The 23817-nt window shown below is 59.2% G+C and overlaps 1 protein-coding gene across 2 annotated transcripts; it reads right to left on the bottom strand.

The window, feature by feature from the left end:
• Positions 1 to 113: 113 nt before the first annotated feature.
• Positions 114 to 23347, bottom strand: KDM5C (lysine demethylase 5C). Of its 2 annotated transcripts, none has more exons than XM_090060704.1 (27): positions 23015 to 23347; positions 17850 to 17927; positions 17438 to 17560; positions 17003 to 17173; positions 16450 to 16581; positions 14138 to 14261; positions 13340 to 13524; positions 12346 to 12504; positions 12102 to 12221; positions 11453 to 11611; positions 10739 to 10920; positions 10352 to 10514; positions 9696 to 9815; positions 8952 to 9146; positions 8207 to 8388; positions 7029 to 7153; positions 6228 to 6375; positions 5940 to 6036; positions 4994 to 5352; positions 4335 to 4473; positions 3847 to 4026; positions 3459 to 3590; positions 2761 to 3270; positions 2150 to 2207; positions 1869 to 2068; positions 939 to 1136; positions 114 to 650 (listed from the first exon to the last, which is right to left on the bottom strand). In XM_090060704.1, the coding sequence occupies exons 1-27, from the start codon at positions 23330 to 23332 to the stop codon at positions 645 to 647; spliced, it is 4563 nt and encodes a 1520-aa protein (XP_089916830.1). In that variant the 5' UTR covers positions 23333 to 23347; the 3' UTR covers positions 114 to 644. The 2 variants fall into 2 exon arrangements, with proteins under 2 accessions (XP_089916830.1, XP_089916829.1); XM_090060703.1 differs by having other exon boundaries at positions 16450 to 16585; positions 17004 to 17173.
• Between the last annotated feature and the right edge of the window lie 470 nt (positions 23348 to 23817).

Below are 23817 nucleotides of genomic sequence, written 5' to 3'. Positions count from 1 at the left end.
CTAGAGTAGAACAGGAAGGGATGACCAAGTAGAACCAGCTGGAGGTATGTTGCAGCCAGCTCTGGGATGGAGTACTAGGCAATGGCTGAATATCACCCTGACACCCCCAGACCTGGGCTGTTTAGCCTCCAAAGTTTAATAATAATAAAAAAAATCATAATACAATAATGTGCCCCACCCCCTGCCCTGGCCCCGCCCCCCACCCCCCAAAGAGAAAACACTAGAAAGAGATGAGGACAGGTTAGTGTCAGCGCTGGGCTGGGAAGTACTCCTGATGGAGCCCCCCCACCTCAAGGGTCCAATTCCTATAAAAAGCCCTTGCCCCTCCCCCACCTGGGGTGGGATGCTGTCCATGTCCATGGGGCAGAGCTGGGGTTGGGTTTGGAACCAGGCCCCTTCCCCCAACATCCAGATTGGGGGAGCACAGTGGCCCTAGTTCCCCCCTACAGTCCAAATACAAAAGAGGGAAATCCAACAAGATAATTACAGCAGAGTCCAGCACCTGGCATGACCGGGGGTGGGGCTGACAGGCAGGGGTGGGGCAACCCTGCCCCCCCCCCACATGGGGGTCCATCCGTGATTGGGGGGGTTCCTCACCCATGGCCAGGCAGCCTTTAAATATGGTCCGGGGGGCGCACCGGGCGTCACAACTGCAGGTACAAGGGGGGTGTGGTCAGTGATCAGAGGCCCTGGGGGACCCATCACTCCCTACCAACCTTCCATGCAGCAGGGTTCCCTCACAAATCCCCTAGTACATCTCCACCTCCAGGGGACACTGTAACTCCCAGCCTCCCCACACAATAACTGGAGACCTGCCAGTGCCTCCCTGTGGACTGGGCACCCCACTTGCCATCCCCGCAGCACAGCCAGAGGACCTCCCCCCCATACACACACACACATTTCACCCCCAAGTGTACACTGTGACCTGCCCTGCTCACCCCAGGGGGCTGGTGGCGGGTGTTGGGGTCCAGGGGGGGTGGGGGGCTGTCCTCAGGGGGCCCCGCCTCAGCCCCCCTGCTCCTCTTTGGCTCTAGCTCCTCCTGGGGTGGGGGCGCTGGGTCGGTGCGCTCAGGCCTGCGCTTCCGGCGCCGCTCAGGGCCCCGGGCCCGCGCCCCCTGACGCTCTGCCGCCTCCAGCTGGAAGCAGAGGGGGGGGTGGTCAGAAAGACCCTGGGGACCCCCATACCCCTGCCCAGCTCCCACCCCCAAAGTGGGAGGGGAGGGGGCAGAGATGGGGGTAACAGGAACACATAGGCCCCTATACAGCCTGCACCCCCACAGCTGGGGGCAGAAAAGAGTGGAGCCCAGGTATTTCCTATACACCCCCCACCCCAGCTGGGACAGGCATCAGAAATGAGAGGAACGCACCCCCCCCCTCCCCCGAGACCTTTTCACAACCTGGGGGTACTGTTGTGGGAGGGTCTCTCAAACAAGAAGGCAGATGAGGGAGGTGGCCTGGACCAGGGGTTTTTGGGGAGGCCTTTGGAAGGGGTGGGTCTCGCCTTAATGAGGAAGAATGTGGGGGGGCGCAGCACACTGGTGGGTAGCCTGGACTGGGACGGGGAGAGTTTACCTTGAACATGACGGTGGGGCAGGTGTGTAGCAGGAAGGTCTCTTAGAGGGAGGAAGTGTGTGAGGGGTCTAGAGCATCAAGGGGAGTGTGTGCCCAAGAAAGAGTGTGCGAGTGTGTGTGCGGTGGGGGGTCATCTTGAGCAAGAGGAAAATGGGGATAGCCTGGGCTAGGAAGGGCAGGACTGTCTCAAAGGCCTTGCCTTGAACTGGGGGAGGGCAGGGCAAGAATTGGAGGTTCCAGGGGGGAAGGTCTCACCACAAGGAGCAGCCAGAAAATGGGAAGGGGGGGGCCTTCACCTCGAGCAGAAGGCGGAAGGTAGTGACAGGGGGTGGGCGGGCAGCCTGAGCCAGGCGCCAGGCACTCTGGGCCTCATCCAGCGTCACCTCCAGTAGGTCGCCCTCCACCAGCAACTCATCCAGTGCCCGGAATGGCCCCTCACCCAGCTCAAGCACAGGTCCCTGCAGCCGTGGCAACGCCAAGCACAGCACCTCCAGGTCTGTGCAGAACAAGGCGGTGTCAGCAGGGGGCATCCACTGCCACCCGCCCCCCCCCCCCCCATCAGCTCCTGTGCCCTTACCTGTGGCATAAGGGCCATTCTTCTCAGGTGCTGCAGCATTTCCATTCTCCACTGAGACCTGGGAGAGGCAAGTCAAGAGCTCTGCTGGGCACAGATGTGTAGCCACAGCTAGGAGAAACAGTTATACTGGATGCCCTGGCCTGATGCCACTGCCCTGCAAAAGGGGCCCCCCACACTCTATCATCCCACCCTTCCCGATGCACCTAGCTTTGGGGAAATCGCTGCCTGCATACTATCTTCTGGCCTGACTGGGATGCCCTTAGCTCTGGGCCAGGGCTAGCTGTCCAGGCCCCACCCTATGCATCTAGCTCTAGGGTAGAACCGGTTGTCCAGGCCTGCCCTCCTCCCCCATGCACCCAGCTCCAGGGCAGCACCAACTGTCTACCTCCCTCTTTTCTGCTCCAACAACACACCCAACTCTGGGGAAGGGCTGGCTGTCTAGTCCCCTACCATGATGCACCCAGCCCTGGGGTGGAGCTGGCAGTCTAAGGCCCCCCCGATGTGGCCAGCTCTGGCAAGTGCTGGCTAGACAGGATCTGGTCTAGTGCCCCCATGTGCCCAGCTCTGGGGTACTGTATGCAGCCTGCCACCACCCCAAGGTACCTACTCACCTTGTGCTGCTCATTGCAGCTGGCCTCACGCAAAGCACCAGCATCGCCAGCCAGGCGCTGCCGCAGGGCTGCCAGCTGTTCCAGGGGCCCAGCCAGCTCAGGTGAGGCCAGGAGGTGGCGTGCCCGGTGCTGCCAAGTGATGGCACGCTCTGTGAGGCACTGCAGGGCCTCACCCTCAGGCAATCGCACAGGCAGTTTCTGCAATGCCACCAGCAGGGCCAGGATGGTTTCGAGGCGTGGGCGGCGCGAGCGCTGGCACAGTGGGCACAGCACCTTGGCATCCCACTCCCACCAAGCAGGTGAGGGGCGCTGGGCTCCCAGGCGGGGCCAAGTCACGCAACCAGCGTGGAACCAGTCCTGGCACAACTGGCATTGCAGCATAGTGGGGCCCGGGGGCTGCCCACACACACAAGCTGGGGCACCAGGGGCTGGTGGGTGCTGGGTGTTAGTATGCCGGCGCTGCAGCATGCCCTCCTTCTCCTTCTGTTCGCCCTCTTTGAACGCCAGGATCTGGGGAGATGAGGAAGCATCAGGTCCAGGGCCCCCTGGGGGGTGAAAGCACCTGTCCCACCTCCCTCCACAAGTACTGTCATGAAGAACACAAGAAAGCCAAGATGCAGCCAGCTCTGGGGTGAAAAAGCTGAGTGCAACCCCCATTTTGGCCACTGAGCTCAGATCAGATCCCCTGCCCCCCTCACCACAGCACCAGGATCTCGCAGGTCCTGGGCTGACAGTCCCAGGCTTTCTGTGTCCGACTTGTAAAGCCCAGGCTCCTGCTCCCGGCGGCGCCTGGCACCATCTGATCCAGCATCTGCACATGGGCACAGCACCTGCGGGCACAGGGACAGGGGGTTGGCATTGGCCCCTACAGTACCTGCAAGCCCCCACCCAACCCCTCACTCCGCAGTTCTCTCCTGCTAGCACCCACCCCAAAATCCCAGCTCTTGCTGGGACCCTGGTCCCTTCTCCTCTACCCCCCAGAGGGGCCTCATGTCCCCTGTGCCCACCTTCAAATTTAGTGCCTGCCGCTGCCCCATTCAGCCCTTGGAACCCGACCCCTCCCCATGTCCTGCCCCTGCGCCCCACCTCAAGCAGGGAGTAAGCAGAGTTGCGCTTGAGGAAGGTGCGGGCAGCCCGGTCACGCCAGGAGTGGGCAGCGCCCACCTGCACCTCAAGGTGCCGCAGCTCATCCAGCCGCACTGGCAGGTCCCGACCCACAGCCACCAGTCCCTCCAGGTCATCCAAGCACGGGTAGTGGTCCCCATTCTGGTGGGAGAGGGATTTAAAAAAAAAAAAAAAAATCAGATACTGCTTCCCCATCTGGCCCAGCCCTGCCAAATCTGTCCCTAGGACCCCTCAGCTTTATGTGCCAGGGAACCCCCTGCACTCCACCCAGCCCAGTCCCTCAAGCCCATGTGCCTTTGAGGCCCAAGCTCCCCCCTACAACCAAACCCAGTCATCCCTATACCAAAGCCACCTCCATACCCACAGCCCTCTGCCCCACACACTCCAGACACCCCAGAGCCAGACCAGCCCCTCATGCTGGGGTTCCTACTCCCACCCCCCAGCTGCACCTGGATCTCTTCCACATCAGCAATCCAGGCTCGGGCCTTGGCCAGAGCTTCCTTGAGGGCCTGGATGTTGGGCAGCTGCACAGGCACGTTCTCAGCCTCTGTGATGATAGCTTCCAGCGTGGCTGGGGGGTGCTTCTGCCTGTGGATGCAGCCCACGCTCAGTGCCCATTGCCCAGGGCCACCCCCACCCTTTTGCTGTGACCCATCAGGCCCTGGCTCTCCTCCTAGAACCTGGCCTAAGACCCAGGTTCAGGCTCCCAGCAACCAATTTAATCTGCTATAGCGCCTCCTGCTTGCCTGACAAAGCTAGAGAAGAACTCAAGTGTCCCAGCTCACAGCCCCATCTACTAACAATCTGCTCATTTCACAGAGCTGGGATAGAACCCATGCAGCCAGGCCCCTCCCACCTACCCAGGAAAAGAACCCAGGCATCCGGGTGGGTTCAACTGGTTCAAAGGTACATCTGGGTCTTCTTTTCCCAAAACTAAGATAGAACTCAGGTGTCTAGATCCCGTTCACCTAGTTATGGGGAAGCGAACCTAGGCATCCAGGGCTCGCCCAACCTTGAAGCACATCTGAGGTCTTCCCAGAGCCAAGACAGAACCCATGCATCTGGACTCCCCACCCCCAGGGGGAAGAACTCTGGCATCCAGCCTCACCTGGCCTCAAGGCACATCTGGGCCTTCTCCTCCCAGCGCTGGGCAATAGCAAGCAGCTCATGGAGCTCAGCCATGGCCTTGTCCACTGCAGGGCTGGGGGCCACAGAGGTGCCAGCAGCAACGAGCCCACGCAGCTCAGGCAGTGGGATGTGTCCACGGGGCCCCCTCACTGCCCGCTTCACCTCTTCCAGCCAGGCTGCCTGCGCTGCCTGCTGCTCCAGCTGCTGTCCCTCAGGCACTGCCACACCCAGGCGGGCACCACGCTCCAGCAGCCCCCGCAGCTGCACCACCCCTGCCGGCAATGCCCCCAGCGCCGCCCGTGCCTCCACCTGCCAAGCCTCTACCTCAGCCAGCAACGCCTGTGGTGGTGGGGAAACAAGCAGGTATCAGATCCATAAACACATCTTCTTACCCCCTAGCATTGCCACAGGTGCCCTGGCCCTCCTCCTTCCCACCCTGAGGTGCCCCAAGCTCCCCCCCACTCAGTCTGGACACCTCTACCCACCCCCAACAAGGTGCCCCCAGCCCCCGCTACCTACCTCAGGGTGTCCCAAGCCCTCTTAAAACAACCCCAGGGCCTCCCACCACTCAGCCTGGACACCCACCCCCAGGCATCAGAGGTATCTGTGCTGCAGAGACATGCCCCACTACACCTGTCCCCCCATGGGCATGTAAGACACCCCCCAATCTGCCCACCACCAGCCCAGAGAGTAGTCACAAAACTACCCCCTCCTCACCCCTGGGTATTCCTAGAGCACTCCTAGAGCTCTCCATTCCACCAGGTGTCAGATCCCCCCACCCACCAAAGACCCATTCCTGGGGTGACCCTCATGAGCCCCCCTAGCTGGCACCATGGTACCCCACACTCCCCTTGGGTGTCTCGGGTGCCCAGCCCTCTCCCCCAGCTTCTAGGCCCCCCAGATGATGCTGCCCCCAACCCCCTCACCTGGACCTCTCCTATCTGGTGCATGACACAGGGCAGCTGGCTCATCTGCTCCAGGAAGGCACGCAGCTCCTCCACTGTCAGTGGGGATGTAGGCACCCTGTATAGGCCATGACCCCACATCAGGCCAAGCCCCCAGGGGTGGGGCACCACACCAGGGTCTGATGAGGACACCTGAATGGATCCAGGGAATGATGGGGGAGAGGAGGGGCACTGGAGCTGATGGACACAGTGAAAGAGAAATACTGGGCCCTGGGGGGTGGGGGCACTGGGATGGGGCCCCTCACTCACCCAGTCTCCTGGCTGCTGATGAGCCCCAGGGCCTCAGAGACACAGCGCTCAGCTTGGCTCAGCACCACCTTGAGCCGGTGCAGCAGCTCATTCTCAGGGAAACGTCGCTCTCGTGCCTCCGACTCCAGTGCCCGCAGCTCCTCCAGTGCTGCAAGGCACAGGCTCAGGACTACAGGCCTGAGTACCCCACCAAACCCTCCACCTCCCACTACCAACCCCAACAACACTTCCAATGCCACCCCCTACACCCCCACACTTCCCAGAGCCAACCCTCTGCACACCCTAGTACAACCTCTGGACACCAATTCCTCCCAGTCCCAGCCGCCTGCAGCCCCCCTCAAACACTCTTCAGTGCAAAACCCAACATCCCCCCAGTGCCAACCTCCTCAGAGCCACCTCTTGCACCCCCAAAGGCCAACTCTGCTGACAGTGCCCAGCACAAGCCCTTACTCCTCAGTGCCTACCCTATATGCCCAACATCAGCCCCAGCACTCCCAGTACCCACCTCCCAGCATCAGCCCCTTATACCCTCCAGTATCAACTCCCCTAGTTCCAGCCTCCTAAACCCACCATTCCCCCTAGTCCAACCCCTCCAAACCCAACTCCTTGCACCCCCCAAGTCTCCAGTGTTAACCCGCACAAAACCACCCCCCTTGCTGCCACCCTAACACCTCTATTGCCAACCACCATCACACTGCATGCCCATCCTCTCCCACCTCCAAACTCAGGGTGCCATCCCATCCCCAACAGCCCTCCTCACTGCCCATGAGATTGGAGGGGATCCAGGTGTCTGGGACTCACTGCGCTTGCGCCCATCCTCCACCTCCAGGGCCACACGGACTTTGTTGGCCCAGGTGTCAAAGGACTCAGCCCGCACCTTCAGCTTGTGCAGCATGGCAGGCAGCTCGTCCAGTGTGTAGCGGTACCTGTGGGCAGTGAGGAGTTAAACATTGCCATGTACACCCCCCCATCCTTCAGTTCTGCAATGCCTTCCTGCAATGCTATGCTGTGCAGGCCCAAGAGAGCTGGCCCACAATGCACTGAAGCTGCTGGCAATGCAAGGGATCATGGGAAAAAACCAGGGCAGGAGAGAAGCAAGAGCTCAGACACAAGGGTTTCCTGCCTGGTAGTATGAAATATGAAAGGGAATAGGTGTCACTGCCCAGAATCCTAGGTTCTCTTTCCATGCCTGGCAGAGGCAGAGATGAGATCAAGGGCCCAGATGTCTGGATCCTCGTCCTCCTGGCTGTGGAGACTGGCACTCCGCTGGCTGTGGTGAAGTGGGGCCAGGTGGGGGTACCTGAGGTACTAGCATAGGGGCTGTCAATATTTTCAGGAAGAGAACCAAAAACACTAGCAGCTTTGATTTGAAAGATGCTGACATGCCAAGAGCAGATGGTATGGGAGCTGTGAAGGGCCCAATCTTCGTTGTGGCAGCACATCCTGGGGTCCCTCCCCAAGGCGCATGTGCATACCTTATGTTTCACGCTCCGGCATGCATCTTGGGGATTGCCCATCTCTGTACTAGCAGCTGTATGCTGGGGAGGGAGGTGGGTGAGGGGGGGCAGTGATGGACACCTGGGTCCTTTAAGGTGTACTAAAGGTATTGGCAGAGGGTGACTGACAGCTGTGCTGGGGGGTGGAGTGGGGATGTAGACACTTGGGTCCCAGGCTCCTGAAGTACTGACGGTTGCATGTGGGTGTGGGGAGGGGGTGGGAGGGGTCTGTATGCCTGGTTCTGCCTGAGGTACTATGGGCTGCATGTTTAGGGGCTGGATGCCTGGGTCCCAGGTAACTGAGGTACCGGAAGCTATGTGTGCATGTGGAGGGCCCAGACACCTAGGTCCTGGTATCTGAGGTACTGCAGCTGTGTGTGACATGGAGGCAAGGCTGGACACCTAGGTCCCGGGACCTGAGGTCCTGGCAGCTGCATGTGAGAGCGGGGGGGGGTGGGGAGCCGGACACTTGGGTCCCAGTACCTGAGGTACTGGCGGCTGCGGGGGCACTTGCACAGGTCGTCCATGTGGTAGAGGCAAACAAGGTGGGGTGGGCAGTCATAGCAGGCCAGTGCCGACAAGAAGCAAGTCGTCTTGCACTTGTCACACTGGCGCTCATCATCCGGCAGCAGCTCAAAGGCCTCACGTTCCGCTTCAGTGATGCCCTGGGAGGGGTGGGGGTGAGCAAGAGGGGCCCAGCTCCTGCCCTGGCATGTGACCGTTGATCCCCACTCCAGTCCACACCATGACCTCCCTCTCCCGCAGACCTAGATCCCAACCTCCAATCCAGCCTGTGACCCTCCCATCCCTTGGCAGCACCCCCCAAGCCCAAACCACAAGCCCCAACCACACCCCAACCCAACCTGTGACCCTGAGCACCCTCAGGTCTATACCCAAGTTTCCCTCATCCCAGCTTGTGACCCCTGACCCAGGCCATGGCCCCCAACTGCCCAGACCCAGACCATATCTCCCTCCCAGCACCCTGAAGCCCAGCCCGCAAACTCTAACCACCCAACTCAATTTTGACAGCAATCCAGCCTGAAACTCGTCCCAGCCCGTGAGCTCATGACCTTGACTCTCCCAAATTCTCCAATACTCCTTTGGCCCCAGCTGTACCCACCCCTGCCCATCCAAAAAATCCTGTGTGCCCAAGCTGTATCCCCTGCCTCTTCCGACTTCCCCAATCACTGCCCCTAGCTCTCCAGGTTCCCTCTCAAGCCTCAGGCACCTTCTCAAGCAATGCCTTGCGCAGCTTGCGCTCCTCCTGCACCAGGATGAACATCTCCTTGTGAACGGCAGCCGCTAGGTTGAGGTCCAGCTTCTCGGGACAGGCAGCCATCTTGCAGATGAGCTCCTCGTGTGAGAAGACGCAGTAGCGCCGCAGGCGCCGGTAGTGCTCAATGCACTGGCGCCCAGCTGGCAACTGCCAGGAGAGGACCCAGGCAGACTTAGTGCTGGGAATGGGTGCGGGGCTATGGCTTCCTGAGCCAATGAGCTAGAGCCAGGGAGATAACCCAGGTGTCCATGCTCCTAGCTCCCCTCCTTTTTAAAATCACTGGACCCCAACCCCCTTCCAGAACAGGAAGGAAACCCAGGCATCCAGGTTCCCATCTGCCATCTCTGCTTTCACCCATAAGACCCCATTACCCTCCCGCAGCAGGGAGAGAACCCAGGTGTCTCGGATCCCAGGCCCAACATGTTCCAATCCACTCTCCTCCCAAAGCTGAGAGGAGACCCAAGTGACTGGCCTTCTAGCTCCCCCAGATGGAAAGAAAACACCTGGGCTCTCAACAGCTAGGTCCCCAATCTCTTCCCTGAGTTGGGCGGAACCAAGACATCTGGACTACACTCCCAAGCTTGAACTGACCTGACCCATGCAATGAATGACAAGACAAACACAGGTATCCAGGCTCCCAACCCCCATGGCTCCCCAACCTCAGAGCCAGAAGAGAACTGAGCGATCCGGACTCACCCAGTCAGCAGTGCAGAAGTTGACTGCCTCCGCGAAATTGTAGCCCTGGTTGAAGCCACTGTGATAGGCCCGGGGAAACGTGATAACGAATTCACCTGCACACTGGTTGGTCCGTACCACCTACAGGGATGAGATGGAGCTGTGAGTGACAGCTGAAGGGTGTCACGGGGTGGAACAGCTATGGGCCAGGGTGATGAGCTGGTGCAGGGGTGTGAGGCCTGGCAACAGGGGGCAGGCTCCCCAGCCCCTTATGGTCAGTGAGGGTTCTCAGATTCATGACAGTCACGAGTTGGTAGAGCTGGTCAAAGAGTGGAGCCTATCAATGGGGGGCAAAAGCTGATGGTGGATGGGGCCCAGTGGCAAGGGGGGAGTGGGGATAGAATCTTAGCAGCATGCTGTAAGCCATGAGAAAGTGACAGTTTAGGGGCAGGACTTGGCAGTACGACATGGCAGCACAGACAGGCTCACCAACACACCATGACCTGTAAGGGCCTGGCAGCAGGAGAAGGCTCACCAGTGTGCTGTTACCCATCAGGTTAACAGGTCAAGGGCAGGGCCTGATGCCGGGGCAGGGGAGCCTCCCAGCAAGGGGCCATAAAAGGTGATGGGTCAGGGGCAGGGCCTGGCAACAAGGGCAAACCTGGGGGCGGGCTCACCGGCACACCATGGGCCATGAGGGTGTTGGGGTTCATGAGGGTCACAAGCTGGTGCAGCAGGTCAGGCTGGCTCTCAAAGAGCTCAGGTGTCAGCTTCTTCATCACCTCCTCCAGGTGCTCAGCCGCAAAGGATGGCACTCCATACCATGTCTTGGGTTCACCCCTGTGTGCCAAGGGTAGGAAGAAGGGGTTCTGCACATCCCAACCCCTGCCCCCAGCAACCCCCAGAGCCCCACCCCCAATCATCTCTCAGGGCACCTCACTTCAGAGACAGCCTCCTGTTCGGAGCTCCCCCCACCTCAGAAACCTCCCCAGCAACCCACCAAGCACTTCTCATCACAGCCCTGATGCCTCCCTTCCATCCCACCCCTCCCCACCAGCACGCACCAGTGGAGGTAGTTGATGGAGTAGCTCCAGTGGTCCTCAATATGCCAACAAAATGCCGAGAAGACCATGCCCACGTAAAGCCAGGGCACCTTCATGCCTGAGATGTCAGCATTGATGTGGCATAGCACCGACTGCTTCAGTACTGGCATCACATTCAGATTCCAGCCACTCTGTGCGTACTCCTGCCCCACAGACAGACAAAAGGCAGTATACTCAGGCACCCCAGCCCAGAACAGGCTGCATCACCACTCACCCTAGGCAGTGTTACACTCTGCCAGGCCCCAGCTGCTCCCCCTAAGCTGGCTACATCACAGCTTAAGTAGTGATATATTCAGCCATCCACAGCCCAGAGCTGGCACAGCCCAAGGTGTTATACTCAGCTGTCCCCAAACTAGAGCTGGCTACATCGCAGCCCAAGTGGCATTATATTCAGCTGTCCCCAGATGTTCCATTCCAGAGCTGGTTGCATCATGGGCTGCCCCAGATGGCATTATACTCAGCTATTCCTCAGCTGCTCTGCCCTAGACCTGCCTGCATTGTGGTCCCCCAAAAGCTCTGCTTGTGTGGGGTTACATGTCCCCACACCCTCCTGACAAGGGCAGGGTGGGTAATGGGGCAGAGACCTTTGTCCTCTAGCAGGTGTTATATTCAGCTAGCTCCTAGCTGCATCAGGGCCATCCCCAACCCATGAGCCCTGGCAGGGTGGGACCCCACCTCCTCCTCGGGGGAGAGCTTTCTCTTCCCATCACTAATGGGGAAACCGCTGCCAAACTCCTTGGAGTGGATATCAGCGCCGTACTCCACTGTCACGTCCTCCTCAATGCTGTTCACCAGGCGCCAGAATTCTTTCTCCACCAGCTCTGTTGGCACCATCTGCATTGGGTGGGGAGAAACCACTCAGCACCAGGGCCAGACCTGTTCCTCACTCACCAGGGAGAGAACCCAGGCATTTAGGCTTCCTGCTCTCACCCTGCACCCCAACCCACTCCTGAAGGAGGGAAAGGAACTCAGGCATTTGGACTCCTTGCCTCCCCATGACATCAAATCCTACAGTCCGGCTGCCCAACATCTCTTGCTTGCACCGTCTGGAGCTCAGAAAGAACCCAAGTGTCCTTGTAGCCAAGCCAGCCTTGATCTACTCACCAGACCCACAGCCTGAAAAGAACTCATGCATCTGGGCTGCCCACCAGCCCTGTGTTCACTCACTAGACCCCAGAACCCTCCCAAGCTAGACTGGAACCCAGGTGTCCAGGCTACCCTGCCCAAGCCGAGAACTCTGCTAGACCCTGGGGCTGGAACCCCACTTTTCAGGTGCCCCCACTAAACCCCAGAGCTGGAACCCTGGCATCCAGGTGGCACTCACGTGGACAGGCATGTTGAAGTAGTCAGCCTTGAAGGCATCGGCCATCTCGCCAAAGCTCTGCAGTGTATACTCCCGTGTGGCCTGCTCAAAGCCAAAGGCCTCGGGGGGGCGCTTGCACTCCTATAGGGAGGTGGGGGTCAGCATGGGGCCCCCCTGTGACACCCCCAGAACCCCTTAGCCCAAACCAGCCCTCCAGATCTAGGCAGCCTAGTATTCCACAGTAACTCCCCCACCAGGGCCTCACCGCCATGACGCATTTGGGGCAGCGCCAGATGCCCTTGGGGATCTCGGGCAGGGGTGGCAGGAGGCAGAAGATGTGGTAGTTGTCATCACAGGCATCACACAACAGCAGCTTGTCGTCCTCATCCCCCCGTGAGCAGATGCGACACACGTACGATTCGATCTGCAGCACCGCAGGAGGGAGGGAGGGAGGGTACGGGTCAATGGGCCTAGAAGCCAGGCATTCCCCACTCTGCCAGACCCCCAGTTCCCTGCCAGAGCAGGGAGAGAACCCAGGTGTCTGAAAGCCCAGCATGGTCCCCCCACAGATCCAACCTTTCCTTGCTCTGGGAGGTCTGGTGTCCCAGCTCCCACCTTCCTTCAACTCCAACACACCAGACCCCCAAACCCCTCCCCAAGTGGAGATAGAACCCAGGTACTTGGGCTCCCAACTCACCCTAGTCAAACCCACCAGACCTTACTTCCTGAGCAGGATGAGGAAACTAGGCCTCCAAGATGCCCTGCCCCACTCTTGGTCCAGTCCCCCAACCCCCCCCCCACCTGACCTAGCTGGCTCAAGGGGGGCATGGGGGAGGGGAAGATAAAAGCAGGGACCTTTCCCTTTCAGGAAGCCCTAGTCCCAGGGCTCTTTCCGTGCATTTTGCTGCACCCAGCTCTGGGAGCTGCTGGGGAAAAATCAGGGCCCTCTTGGGGCACCATTACACTCAGCCATTCCCCAGTGGCTACATCTCAGAGCTGGGCACATCGAGGCTCTCCCCGCCGCCATTACACTCGGGCAGTCCCTGGCCGCTCCACCCCAGAGTGAGGCACATTGGGGTCCTCTCTAGGCACAGTTACACTCAGCTGGTCCCCAGTGGCTCCACCCCAAAAGGCATACACATCAAGGCTCTCCTTGGGTACCATTACACTAGCTGTTCCCCAGCAATTCCAGCCCAGAGTTGGCTGCATCCTAGTCATAGGTGAGCAGGGGCCACAGGGAAGGGTCCAAGTCCACTTACGAACTGGTTGCTGCTGTGGTTGCGCCGCAAACGCATGGTCATCTTGGTGCAGGGCTCGGGGCTGTGCCGCAGCTCCTCCTTGGGGTCCAGGAAGGTGCGTGGGGAGCCTGGCTCTGGCTTAGGCTCCACCCCTAGTGGCTCATCCTTCACTACAACTGTTGGAGGGCATTCAGGGCCCTCCTTGTCTGGGAGGGAGGGAGTGGATTGGGGGGGGGGGAGGGGAGAGAAAGGCATCAGCTCTCCCTGATCTCACCCACTAGAACCTAGTGCCCTCCAGAACCAGGATGGAACCCATGTCTCCAAGCTGCCTACCCCAATCTTTCTCTTGAGCTGGGATGAAACCCAAGCATCAAGGCTGTCCACCTTGCTTTCAACCTCATCCCCTATGCCCCAGTCTATCTGCTCCCAGGAGAGGACCCAGGCACTCAGGCTCCCTACCCACACCCTCTGCTCCACTGTCACCTCAATCACCAGACTCCAGGCCCCCCAAGCTGGAAAAGAACCCAGGTATTCAGGTAGCCCATCTGGCTTTGATCTCACCCCCTAAGTTCCTGTTAGTCCACTTTCAAGCTGGGACAGAACCCACATACCTGGACTACCCAGCCTTCACCCACCATAGCCTAGTCCCCTCCAAAGCTGGAAAAGAATCCAGGTGTCTAGGTTACCCACCCTACTCTAAACTTCATCAGCCCCCTCCACTTTGGGACAGAACCCAGGTACTCAGCCTTCACATACTAGAGCCCAGCACCTCTCATGCTGGGAGGAAACCCAGGTGCCCAGGATGCCCCCCTACCTCACCTTTCTTGCGTAGGGTTTTGTCCTTGGCCACCAGCCCCAGGCCCAACATCTTGGGGCCAGCCCCATAGATCTGTAGCTTCTTCAGCTCAGGGTTCTTCTCAATGTCCTCCTCAGTGGGCTCCGGCTGTTTGGGAAGAGCACAGGGGGGTCAGCAGTGGAGGAAGGGGGGGGGCATTGTACCCTAGTAGACCCCCACCCCCTGTGTCTACCCCACAGAGACCTCCCCACAGCAAACACCAGCAGGGTGGGAAGGGGGAAGGAGCCAGAGAGAGAATGAGACAAGGTGAGCAAAGGGTTAAAAAAAGGCCCATCCCATAATGCCACAGTGAGGCATGCTGGGAGATAGGCCAGGGTGCCAACCCAAAATGCTTTTGGCTGCACTGCAGCAATGCACCATGGGACAGAGGCTCTCTTGCCCTGAGTTGTTTCAACTATATCCCACAATGCCCTGCAGCACAGCAATGCATGCTGGGAGAAAAGTATTCCACTTAGGTCTCAGGCAGGGAGCTATGTCCTATCCCATAATGCCCTGTGCCACAGCAGAGCATGAGGGAAAATTACTTCCACCCAGAAACTCCCTGCCTGAGGCTCATGACCTATCCCACAATGCCCTGCCTCAAAGTTCAACATGCTGGGAAATAGGGCTGTGCAAACTTACAGTCCCTGATTCGATTAGGCAGCAGTTTGGCCCGATTTGGTGGCTGAATCTCCAAATTGAATCAGGAGACCTTTTAACAACCTCTCTGAATTGATTCAGACAGTTCCAATTAGATTCAGACAGACACAGCTTTAAATGCTTTTTCTACATACCTCGAGATACCAGGCAGCTTGTGAATGCCAAGATGCTGGGGTGGATGAAGTATCCCACAGGAGCATGGGGAGCTGCCCAGTACGCTCAGCAGCAGACCCAGAAGTGCACCAGAAGTACTTCTGATCCACTTCCGAGTCCACCGGGGAATGCATGGGGGGCTCCCCCACAGCTCTCTGGCTTGGTAACTGGTGCCTCCTGGGTCTAGGGCGGGCACCCAGGGTCCCTCCACACCCGATTGCTGAGTTAGGGGGGGATGCAGGAGATCCCCCCTGTGCACACCACCACAGACCCAGAAGTGAACCAGAAGTACTTTCAGTCCACTTCCGGGTTTGCCATTGAGCACGTGGGGGGAGGGCTGCCCCCATACTCCTGTAGGATGTTCCATCCACCCCACCATTGCAGCATTCACAAGACACACCTGGTACCTCGACATATGTAGAAAAAAACATTTAAAGCTGTGTCTATGGCCAAATCGCTGATTCTCTGAATCAGCATCAAATCTTCAGACTCAGATTTGGCTGAATCAAATCTGGGACAGGGATCCAAATCAACTAACTGAATCTGAATTGAATATGGCCCATTTCGCAAACCCCTACTGGGAAATGACGCCCTCCTTTGGCTGGCCTCCATCCTCAGCCTATCCCACAATGCCCAGCACAGGAGCAGGGCATGCTGGGAAGGAAACATGTTCTACCTTGAACCTGGACTGCATCTCATCCCATGATGCACTGGATCCAAGCAATGCATGTTCGGAGATGGTAACTCCGGATGCACTGGGCAGCAGCAGTGAATGCTGGGAGAAGGCAGCGTGGACAGAGTGACAGAGAGGGAGGAGGTGCGGGGCCTACCCAAGACAGGGGGACATGCTCAGGCAGTGGGGCCACAGAGCTGGCCAAGTTGGGGCAGGCCTCCAAGTCCTGCATCAAGGTGACAAAGTGGGGATGGGGCAGGGGTCAGCCATCAGCTGGGGAGGAGGGCTTGGAGTTGGGTGGTGGCACTCTCTGACTTCTCCTACTTTCAGATAGAAAGGGTGGACCCAGAACACTTAGGTTCTATTCACAGCTTGTTGCAGGGAGGAACTGGAAATGGAGGAACCTGAGCACCAGCAATAAAGCTAGCAGCAAGGCAGGTGGGAGAACCAAGGCATCTGGGTCTGTGGCCCACCTCCAACCTCTGTTCTAATCCACTAGCCCCTTCATTCACCCCCTCAGGGCAGGGAAGGAATGCAGGTGTTCCACCTCCAGCTCCCACTGAGCTCCACTCCCTTTCCAATAAGCCCAGGCAACCTGGCTCCTGGCCTGCCTAGAGAACCCAGGTGTCCAAGTTCCTGGTCTCTCTTAGAGACCCCAGACATCCTGGCCTCTCCCTGCCAAGACTCTGTTAGAGAACCCAGGTGTCCAGGCCCCCATGGCTGCTGGGATTCTCCTAGGAACTCTGTTGTCTGGCCTCCCAGCCCTACCCCTCCCAGATAACCCACTGCGGTGTCTGGCCTTGCACTCACATCCTGCTGGAGGCGCTTGGCACGGCGCCCGTAAGTGTTGAGCTTGGAGGGCTGGACAGCCTGGCGCAGCGGGATGCTGTGGGGCTTGTACTCCTTGTCCTTCTCCTCACTCTCGAAGGGACGGGCCGTGCACTGCCGGATGTGGGTGGCTATGAGTGATGGGCAGGCCCCCAAACAAAAACCCCAGTGTCCAGGCATGGCCCCCTTCCCACAGCAAGAAGAACCCCGGCTTCCAAGCAGGCTCCCTCCCCCTCAACAGCAAGGGGAACCCCAGAATCCAGAAGAGTAACCCTGGTGTCCAGACAGGTTACCCTCAAATGAGAGCAACCCTAGCATCCGAGTAGGGGCCCCCAACCATGGAAGGAAAGGAACTCTGGTGCCTAACCCCCCACCCAGCAAGAGGAATCCTAGCATCTGGGCAAGTCCTCCCTGCTGCCCAAGAGAGGAATCCTAGTATCAGGCAAAACCTTCCCCAGCAAGAGGAACCCTAACATCCCAGGCATGACCCCTCCCCCCCAACCAGAGGAACAAAGCCCATTCCTGGGCAGCTCACCACGAGGTTGGCGCCGGACTGGTACATCTCATAGGGGTAGATGATGCGCTCATAGTGAGCACGCAGCAGGGACCCAATATTCTTGCCCGAGGGGTAGGCCAGGCGCTGTGCCACTCGTGCCCAGCGCCTGTCCTTGCAGATGGACTCATAGCCACCCTCCTCCAGTACCACCTGCAGGAGGCCCAGTTAGGACTATCCTGCCCAGCCCAGTGGGACCCTGCAAACCTACTCTGCAGTCCCTGCCCCCTTGCCTCCCCCCTCCCCCAGCCCAGCAAGGGCCCCTCACACCCAATCCACAGCACCCCCCACACAAGCCCAGCTGCAGCTCCTCACACCCAACCTGCAGCCATGCTCCGCACAAACCCAGCTGCAGCTCCACACTCTTGACTAGCAGTCCTGGCAACACCCACAGCCTGGTGCCAACAGCTGCCCTACCTTGCTGAGGCTGTACAGGTCAAGGATGCGCCGCTCCACGTTGGGGATCTTAAGCGAGGAGCCCTGGATCTCCCAGAACTTGGCGATCTGGTCCAGGTAGTTGAGCTTCACTCGGGTTTGGGCCTGGCAGGCAAGATTGAACAGGGTGAGCCTCTAGGGGAGCCCCTACAGCCTCTGCCCAGTAGCTCACGGGGGTGGGGAAGGGGGTCTCCTGTGAAGGGTTGAAATGCAGCCAGCTCTGGGGTGAAGCAGCTGGGGAATAGCTGCTTATAATACTGCAGAGCAAGAGCCTGCCAGACACCTAGATGCAGCCAGCTCTGGGGTGGAGCAGCTAAGGAAATGCCCCCCTGTTCTCTCATCCCCATACCTAGCCTGGGCTTCCTGGGAGTCCTCCCTTCCCTGCCTGACTCACCTCCAGCTCATTGAGTCTCTGGATGCGTGGGGTAAACCGGAAGTTATCGACCTCCACTGCAAATGGGGGCTGCCAGTCCTGGAGTGGGTGGAGGGGTTAATCAGCGAGATCAGTGCACCCTGACTCTCATGAAAGGCAGAGTTGGAGATACTGGGACTACAAGCAGATCAGGGTAGAGGCTTGTGCAGACCAGAGGTAAGGCCTTTATTGACCCAACCTCAAAAAAATATTTCTCTAGAATTCATATATTTCCCCCAAGTGCCAGTAATACCAGACAGACTTGTTCAGATGCAGCTGCCTCTAGGGCAAGGCAAACACCTGGGGTATGACACTAGTGATAGCTCAGCCAGCAGGAAGATACAGCTAATTCCAGGGTGGGACAACTGTGTGGTGCTGGTGTTGCACAGGACTATGACATGGCCTACTCTGGGGTAGGAGGGCTGAAGGACAACTCACAGCCCCAAGGCATGGCCTACTCTGGGGTAGGACAGCTGGAGAGCAACTCGCACAGCTCTACAACAAGGCCTGCTCTGGAGCAGGATGGCTGACATGGCCCCATGATGCAGCCTGCTCATGTGTGGGACAGGTGGAGGACAGCTCACACAGTCCCACGATGCAGCCTGCTCTGTGGTGGGAGCTCGCAGTGCCCCATGACACAGCCTGCTCTGGGGGCTGCTGCTACACAACAGAGAAGCATGCCGCTTCTCCCTGCAGCCCGTGGTGGCACAAAGCAGAAGCATTCCCCAAGGCCAGGGTCTGCCCTCACTTCAGAACACCCAGGCCCCCTCCACAGACATGTGGAACCCCCAAGGCAGCACTGACATTCCCCACCCCGAGCTCTGCCTCAACAGAGGCCAGCATAGCCTTCCAGCTGCCAGGCTCAGCAGGCCACATGCTGAGAGACCAGGACAATAACACTCCCCCACAAACAGATGGAGCTGAAAGCCCCCTGGGAAGCTGACTCCATGCCTTCAGCCTCATGGGAAGGGGTGGGGGTGGGGGGGGATGGAGGCAGGCAGAGGGTAGCCATCCACACAGTTGCCCCGCCCTCCCCAGCTCTGGATCCCAGCCCTGCAGGGGGATCTCCATGGAGCAGGAAGAGACTCAGGTCACAAAGAGCAGGAGGTGGAGCAAAGGCTGGCAAGGGGTGGGGGGAATGAAAGGGGGATCCCTATTGCTCCTGCAACCCCAAGATCCAGGGGCAGCAGGAGGAAGAGATCCACACTATCCACCCCTCCTGCCACTCACGAGACAAGGGCCAGAGCTGTGGCAGCCATGTCACCGGGGGGGGGGGGGGGGGGCGCACCTTGGGTCAAGAGCAGATTTTCCACCCCCTCACCTCATGCCCCAGCTCAGCTAGGAACCATGGGGTTGCTTGAGGTGAGCCTCTGGAGCAGGCCCCTGGGGAAGGAACCCTCAGCCAAGTAATCAGTAATGCCTTTGCCCCATTGCCAGGCACCATTGCCAACCCCTGTGCTCCTGTGAGCAGCCCCAGTGAAGCACGCAAGGGGGCACCAATCCCACTTTGGGTTACTCCAGGGGGGCAGAGCCATCCCATAGCATCTCCATGCTCCCCCTGGCAGCCTCTCAGGGCTACAGCAGGTACTGCCAGAACCCCACTTTTGACAGAAGGCATGACCTCCCCACCCTGGCAAGCACCAGCCACCCCTCAGCTCCATGGTACTTCTAGGTTGGCACAGAAAGACCCTTGCTCCCACCACCAGCCTCCCCATACCACCAAGTAGGTATTTTGCTGGCAGACACTGCCAGCACCGCTCCCCCATAGTGCCAGTGGGTATTCCCAAGGCCCCATATCCTGTTCTGGCAAGCCCTGTCAGCCCCCACATGTGGACAGGGGTCTATGCCAGCTCCTGCATGCCAGCAGGGGGTGCTGACAGGTCACTGCCCCTTATTAGGTTATCTCCAGCTCCCTAGGTTCCACAACAGCAAAGAGGCCTTGCCAGACCCCTGATACTGATAGAGGGTAGCAATAAGGCTGCCTGTTGCTGGCAAGGGAGTGCCCCAGCTCTGACAACAGGCACTGCCAGCCCTCCTCTCCTGACAGGAAGTCTTTCCAGGCCTCCCCCATACCAGCAGGGTGGGCCCGCCAGCCCCCACTTCCATACAGACATGGAATGTGCTCAGTTATTGAAAGAGAAACACTGATAAGCCCTGATTCTAATGAGTGTCTGGAGCTTGGGGGGGTGTGGCCTGGCACTGCCTCCAATTCCATACAGAAGTGCCAGGAACCAACAGCCCCCACCAAAATACTGACATGGGGTCCTGTCAGGGCCCTGTCCCCATAGCAGGCACTGCCAGCCCCTGATACCAACAGGGGCACATCCAGTCCTCCCCACCCCACTATGCTGATACGAGGGCATGACCAGAACTCCCCTTGCCCTTCCTATGCTGAACGCCTCCAGAATTCCCCCATACTAACATGAAGAATTAATTATTAATTATGGTGCCACCACAGCACCCCCAACAATACTAACAGAACCCTACTAGGGCCCAGCCTCCACAGTAAGCACTGTCAGCCCCCAAAGGTCCTGCCAGGACTCTCGTACATACATACAAAGGGACGTGGGAGAGAAAAACACTAATGGGGGGCCCTGCCAGGATCCCCCATATCAACAGGGGGGGATCTGTCAGTCCCCAGCCCCCAAAGCAAACACTATCACCCTGCCAGGGCTCCTCCACACAGACATGGGATCACTACTAGACCCTTTTACCAGGCCCCAGCCCCCCCAATACTGACAGGGCCTCTGCTATACAGACAGAGGGGTCACGGAGATGTCCCCTTTACCCTCAAGTACAGACCATAACCTTGCTAGATCCCTGACCCCACTGTAGGAGCAGCCAGCACCCTCCCCCAATACAGTGTGGGGGGAGATCACAGAGCTCTCCTTGCCCCGGTATTACTAAAAAGAGTCCTGCCGTAGCTCCCCATAAAGATGGTGGATAACTGGGAGGCTTCCTTGCCCCTTGATACTGTCAGGAGTCTACCAGCGCTCCCCCATACAAATGGGGGGAGTCACTAACAGGTCCCCACTTACCACACTAATACTGAAAAGGGGGTCTTACCAGAACCCAGTCACCAACAGCAGGTGCTGCCAGCCTCTCACACAGATGACAATCCTGGCCAGGACTCCACCATACACACACTGAGGCCCCCTTATCACGCAGCACTGACAAGGGGCCCTGCCAAGACGCCCTCACACCAACGGGGGGTGGGGGGGGAGGAGGAGGTAATCCTGCCAGGATTTAGCGCCCCCCCCAACACAGACAGTGAACACCACCCCAGACAGATGGGGGGGGGTGTCACTGAAAGACCCCTCCTTAGCCCCCAGTACTGCCAGAGCTCCTCCATACATACAGAGGGGGCAGTAATAGGTCCCACCTTACCCTCCTTCCCAATATTGACAGGGGGTTCTTGCAAGCTGCCAGGCCCCACAGCAGACACTACCAGCCCCAAATACAGATGGGGGGGGTGTCACTAAGAGGCCACCAAACCCTGCAGATACAGGCCATCACTGGAAAGCCTCCTTACTCATTACCAATACAGCCTGGGGGAGGGGCTGCCAGGTCCTCATACAGACAAGGATCTTGGCCAGGGCTCCCACATGGGGGTGGGGGAAGAGTTGAGTCACAGAGGCCCCATACCCCTCACCCCCCAGCCCTGCCAGGGTTCCAACATACCAATGAGGGGGTCACTGCCATGCTCCCTTACCTCTCATTACTAATAGGGATCCTATCCAGGCTATGCCACACAGACAGAGCAGACACTGAGAGACCCTGCCCCTTACCCCTCAGTACTAACAAGAGGCCTTACCAAGACCCCCATACCAACAGGGGTCACTGCCAAGCCTCCTTCTCCCCCCCAGTACTGATGGGGGAGGGGGTCCTGCCAAGCCCCAGATGCCTGATACTAATGGGAAGGTTGTCACTGAAATGCCCTCTTGCCCCCTAATATAAGCAGGGGGGCCTGCCAGGCCCTCATACAGGTGAGGGTCTTGGCCAGGGCTCCCCCACACAAAGAAGGAATCACTGAGCGCCCCTTTACCCCCCCAATACATCCAGGGCTCCCCCATACCAATGGAGGATCACTACCAGGCCTCCTTATCGGTCCTCAGTACTGACAGGGGGGACCTACCAGGCTCCAGACTCCTAACATTGACAAGGGACTCCCCCATACAAAAAGGCGGGAGGAAGAGACTGAGAGACCTCTTACCCCGCCCCCCAGTACAGCCAGGCACTCACATGGATGAGGGTCTCAGCCAGAGCTCCCATACAGACTGAGGCCCCCTTACCCCCCAGTACAGACAAGGGCCTGCCAAAGCACCCCTATACCAATGGGGGGTACTGACAAGTGGGGGTTCCTGCCAAGCCCCAAACACCTGATATTGACAGGGAACCCCCCTATACAGCAAGGGGAAAAGGAAGGTCACTAAGGCCCCTTAGCCCACAGCAGTGTCACGGGGGGGGGGGGGGGAAGGCTGCCAGGCCCTCGTGCAGTCAAGAGCTTTGGCCAGGGCTCCCCCATACAAACAGGGAGGTTACTGAGAGGCCCTATTACCCCCCAGTACTGACAAAGGGCCCTGCCAAGACCCCCAAACCAATGAGGGGTCACTGCCAGGACTTAACCCCCCACAATACTGAGAGAGGGTCCCATCAGTTCCTAGATACTAATAGGGGACCTCCCTATATGGACGGAGGAAGCACTCAGGCCCCCTTATTAATAGAGATCTTGCCAAAGCTCAGCCATACAGCTGGGGGGCATCACTGAGAGCCCCCCTTACCTCTCAGTACTGCCAGGATTTCTACCAGGACCACCCACACCAATGTGGGGGCACTGTCAGGGCACCCTCCCCCCCACCCCAACTTCAGACACAATACTGAGGGGGGGAGTGAGGGGGAAAGAGTCACTGAGGCCCTTTTACCAGCCAATACTGCTACGACAGGCCCACCATCCACTCATATGAACAAGTGTCCTGGCCAGGGCAACCTATACAGATGGGAGGGGTCGCAGAGAGGCCCCTTGTCTCCCACAAAGCCCTGGCAAGACCCTCCATGCTAAAGTGTGTGTGGGGGGCACTGCCAGGCTCTCCCCCGCCAACCCCACCCCAAGGAGGAGAATGGTGGGGCCGGAGGCCGTCCCGACTCACCGCGGGGGGCCGGATCTTGCAGATGCCGCTCTTCTCAGCGATGGGCCGGATCTTGGCGATGTAGCCCAGCGGGTCGCGGAATTCGGCCCACGTGGGCTCAAAAACGGGACATTCGGGGGGCGGCAAGAAGGCCTCAGGAGGCTCCCCACCCTCACACCCCCACTCCCCTCCCTTGCCTGCCCCACCCTTGCCCCCTTTGCTGACTGGGGACCCCGGTGGCGGCAGGGGAGGGTGGGGTACCCGCTCTTCGCCTCCCCCCGCCCAGCCCTGCCAGGCCGCCTCGTTCTCGCTCTCGCCCCGCTGCCGCTCGTCCTCCATGCTTCAGCTGCGTTTCCCCCCCCCCCCCCCCAAAAAAAAAAATTCAGCCCCCTGGGGTCGGCTCCCCCTCAGGGGGCCATCGCCGCCGGGGCCAGGCCGGGCCGCGCTAGGCCCCGCGCGCGGATCCCTCCGCCAACGGCCGCCGAACGGCCGTTGGGATCGAAGCACAACCCCTCCCCCTCTCCAAACACGACAACAGGGTATCCTTCCGCCCACTTCAGCCTCCTTAAGGCCGCAGCACGCAAGACACTCCGCCCCCCTCCCACAAATGAACCCCCCTTTACTTAAATCAGCTGTTGCTAGTCCCCCCCGACTTTCAAGGCCTGTCGGATCCCCGCGGCCTGGATGTTGCCGCCATCTTGGGCTTCGTTGCACCTCCCCCCTCTGAGACGGCGGACGTTCTGGACGGCAAATGTATGCCTCCGCCCGTTTGCCTCAGAGGGTCCAAAGGGAACTCGGCGGAGGGGTTCGGGACCCCGGCGGTA

Source organism: Crocodylus siamensis, chromosome 8 (assembly GCF_052110815.1).
Source record: "Crocodylus siamensis isolate JL-2025a chromosome 8, ASM5211081v1, whole genome shotgun sequence".
NCBI classification, from domain to species: domain Eukaryota; kingdom Metazoa; phylum Chordata; order Crocodylia; family Crocodylidae; genus Crocodylus; species Crocodylus siamensis.
This window is presented reverse-complemented; position numbering and strand designations above follow the sequence as displayed.

Coding starts and splice junctions, on each gene's coding strand:
- KDM5C (XM_090060703.1), bottom strand. CDS start 23,332: ATGGAGGACGAGCGGCAGCGGGGCGAGAGCGAGAACGAGGCGGCCTGG. Junction 16,586..17,003: donor CAGTCCGGCGCCAACCTCGT/GGTGAGCTGCCC, acceptor CACCCACATCCG/GCAGTGCACGGCCCGTCCCT. Junction 9,816..10,351: donor TCATGGCCCATGGTGTGCCG/GTGAGCCCGCCC, acceptor TCATCCCTGTAG/GTGGTACGGACCAACCAGTG.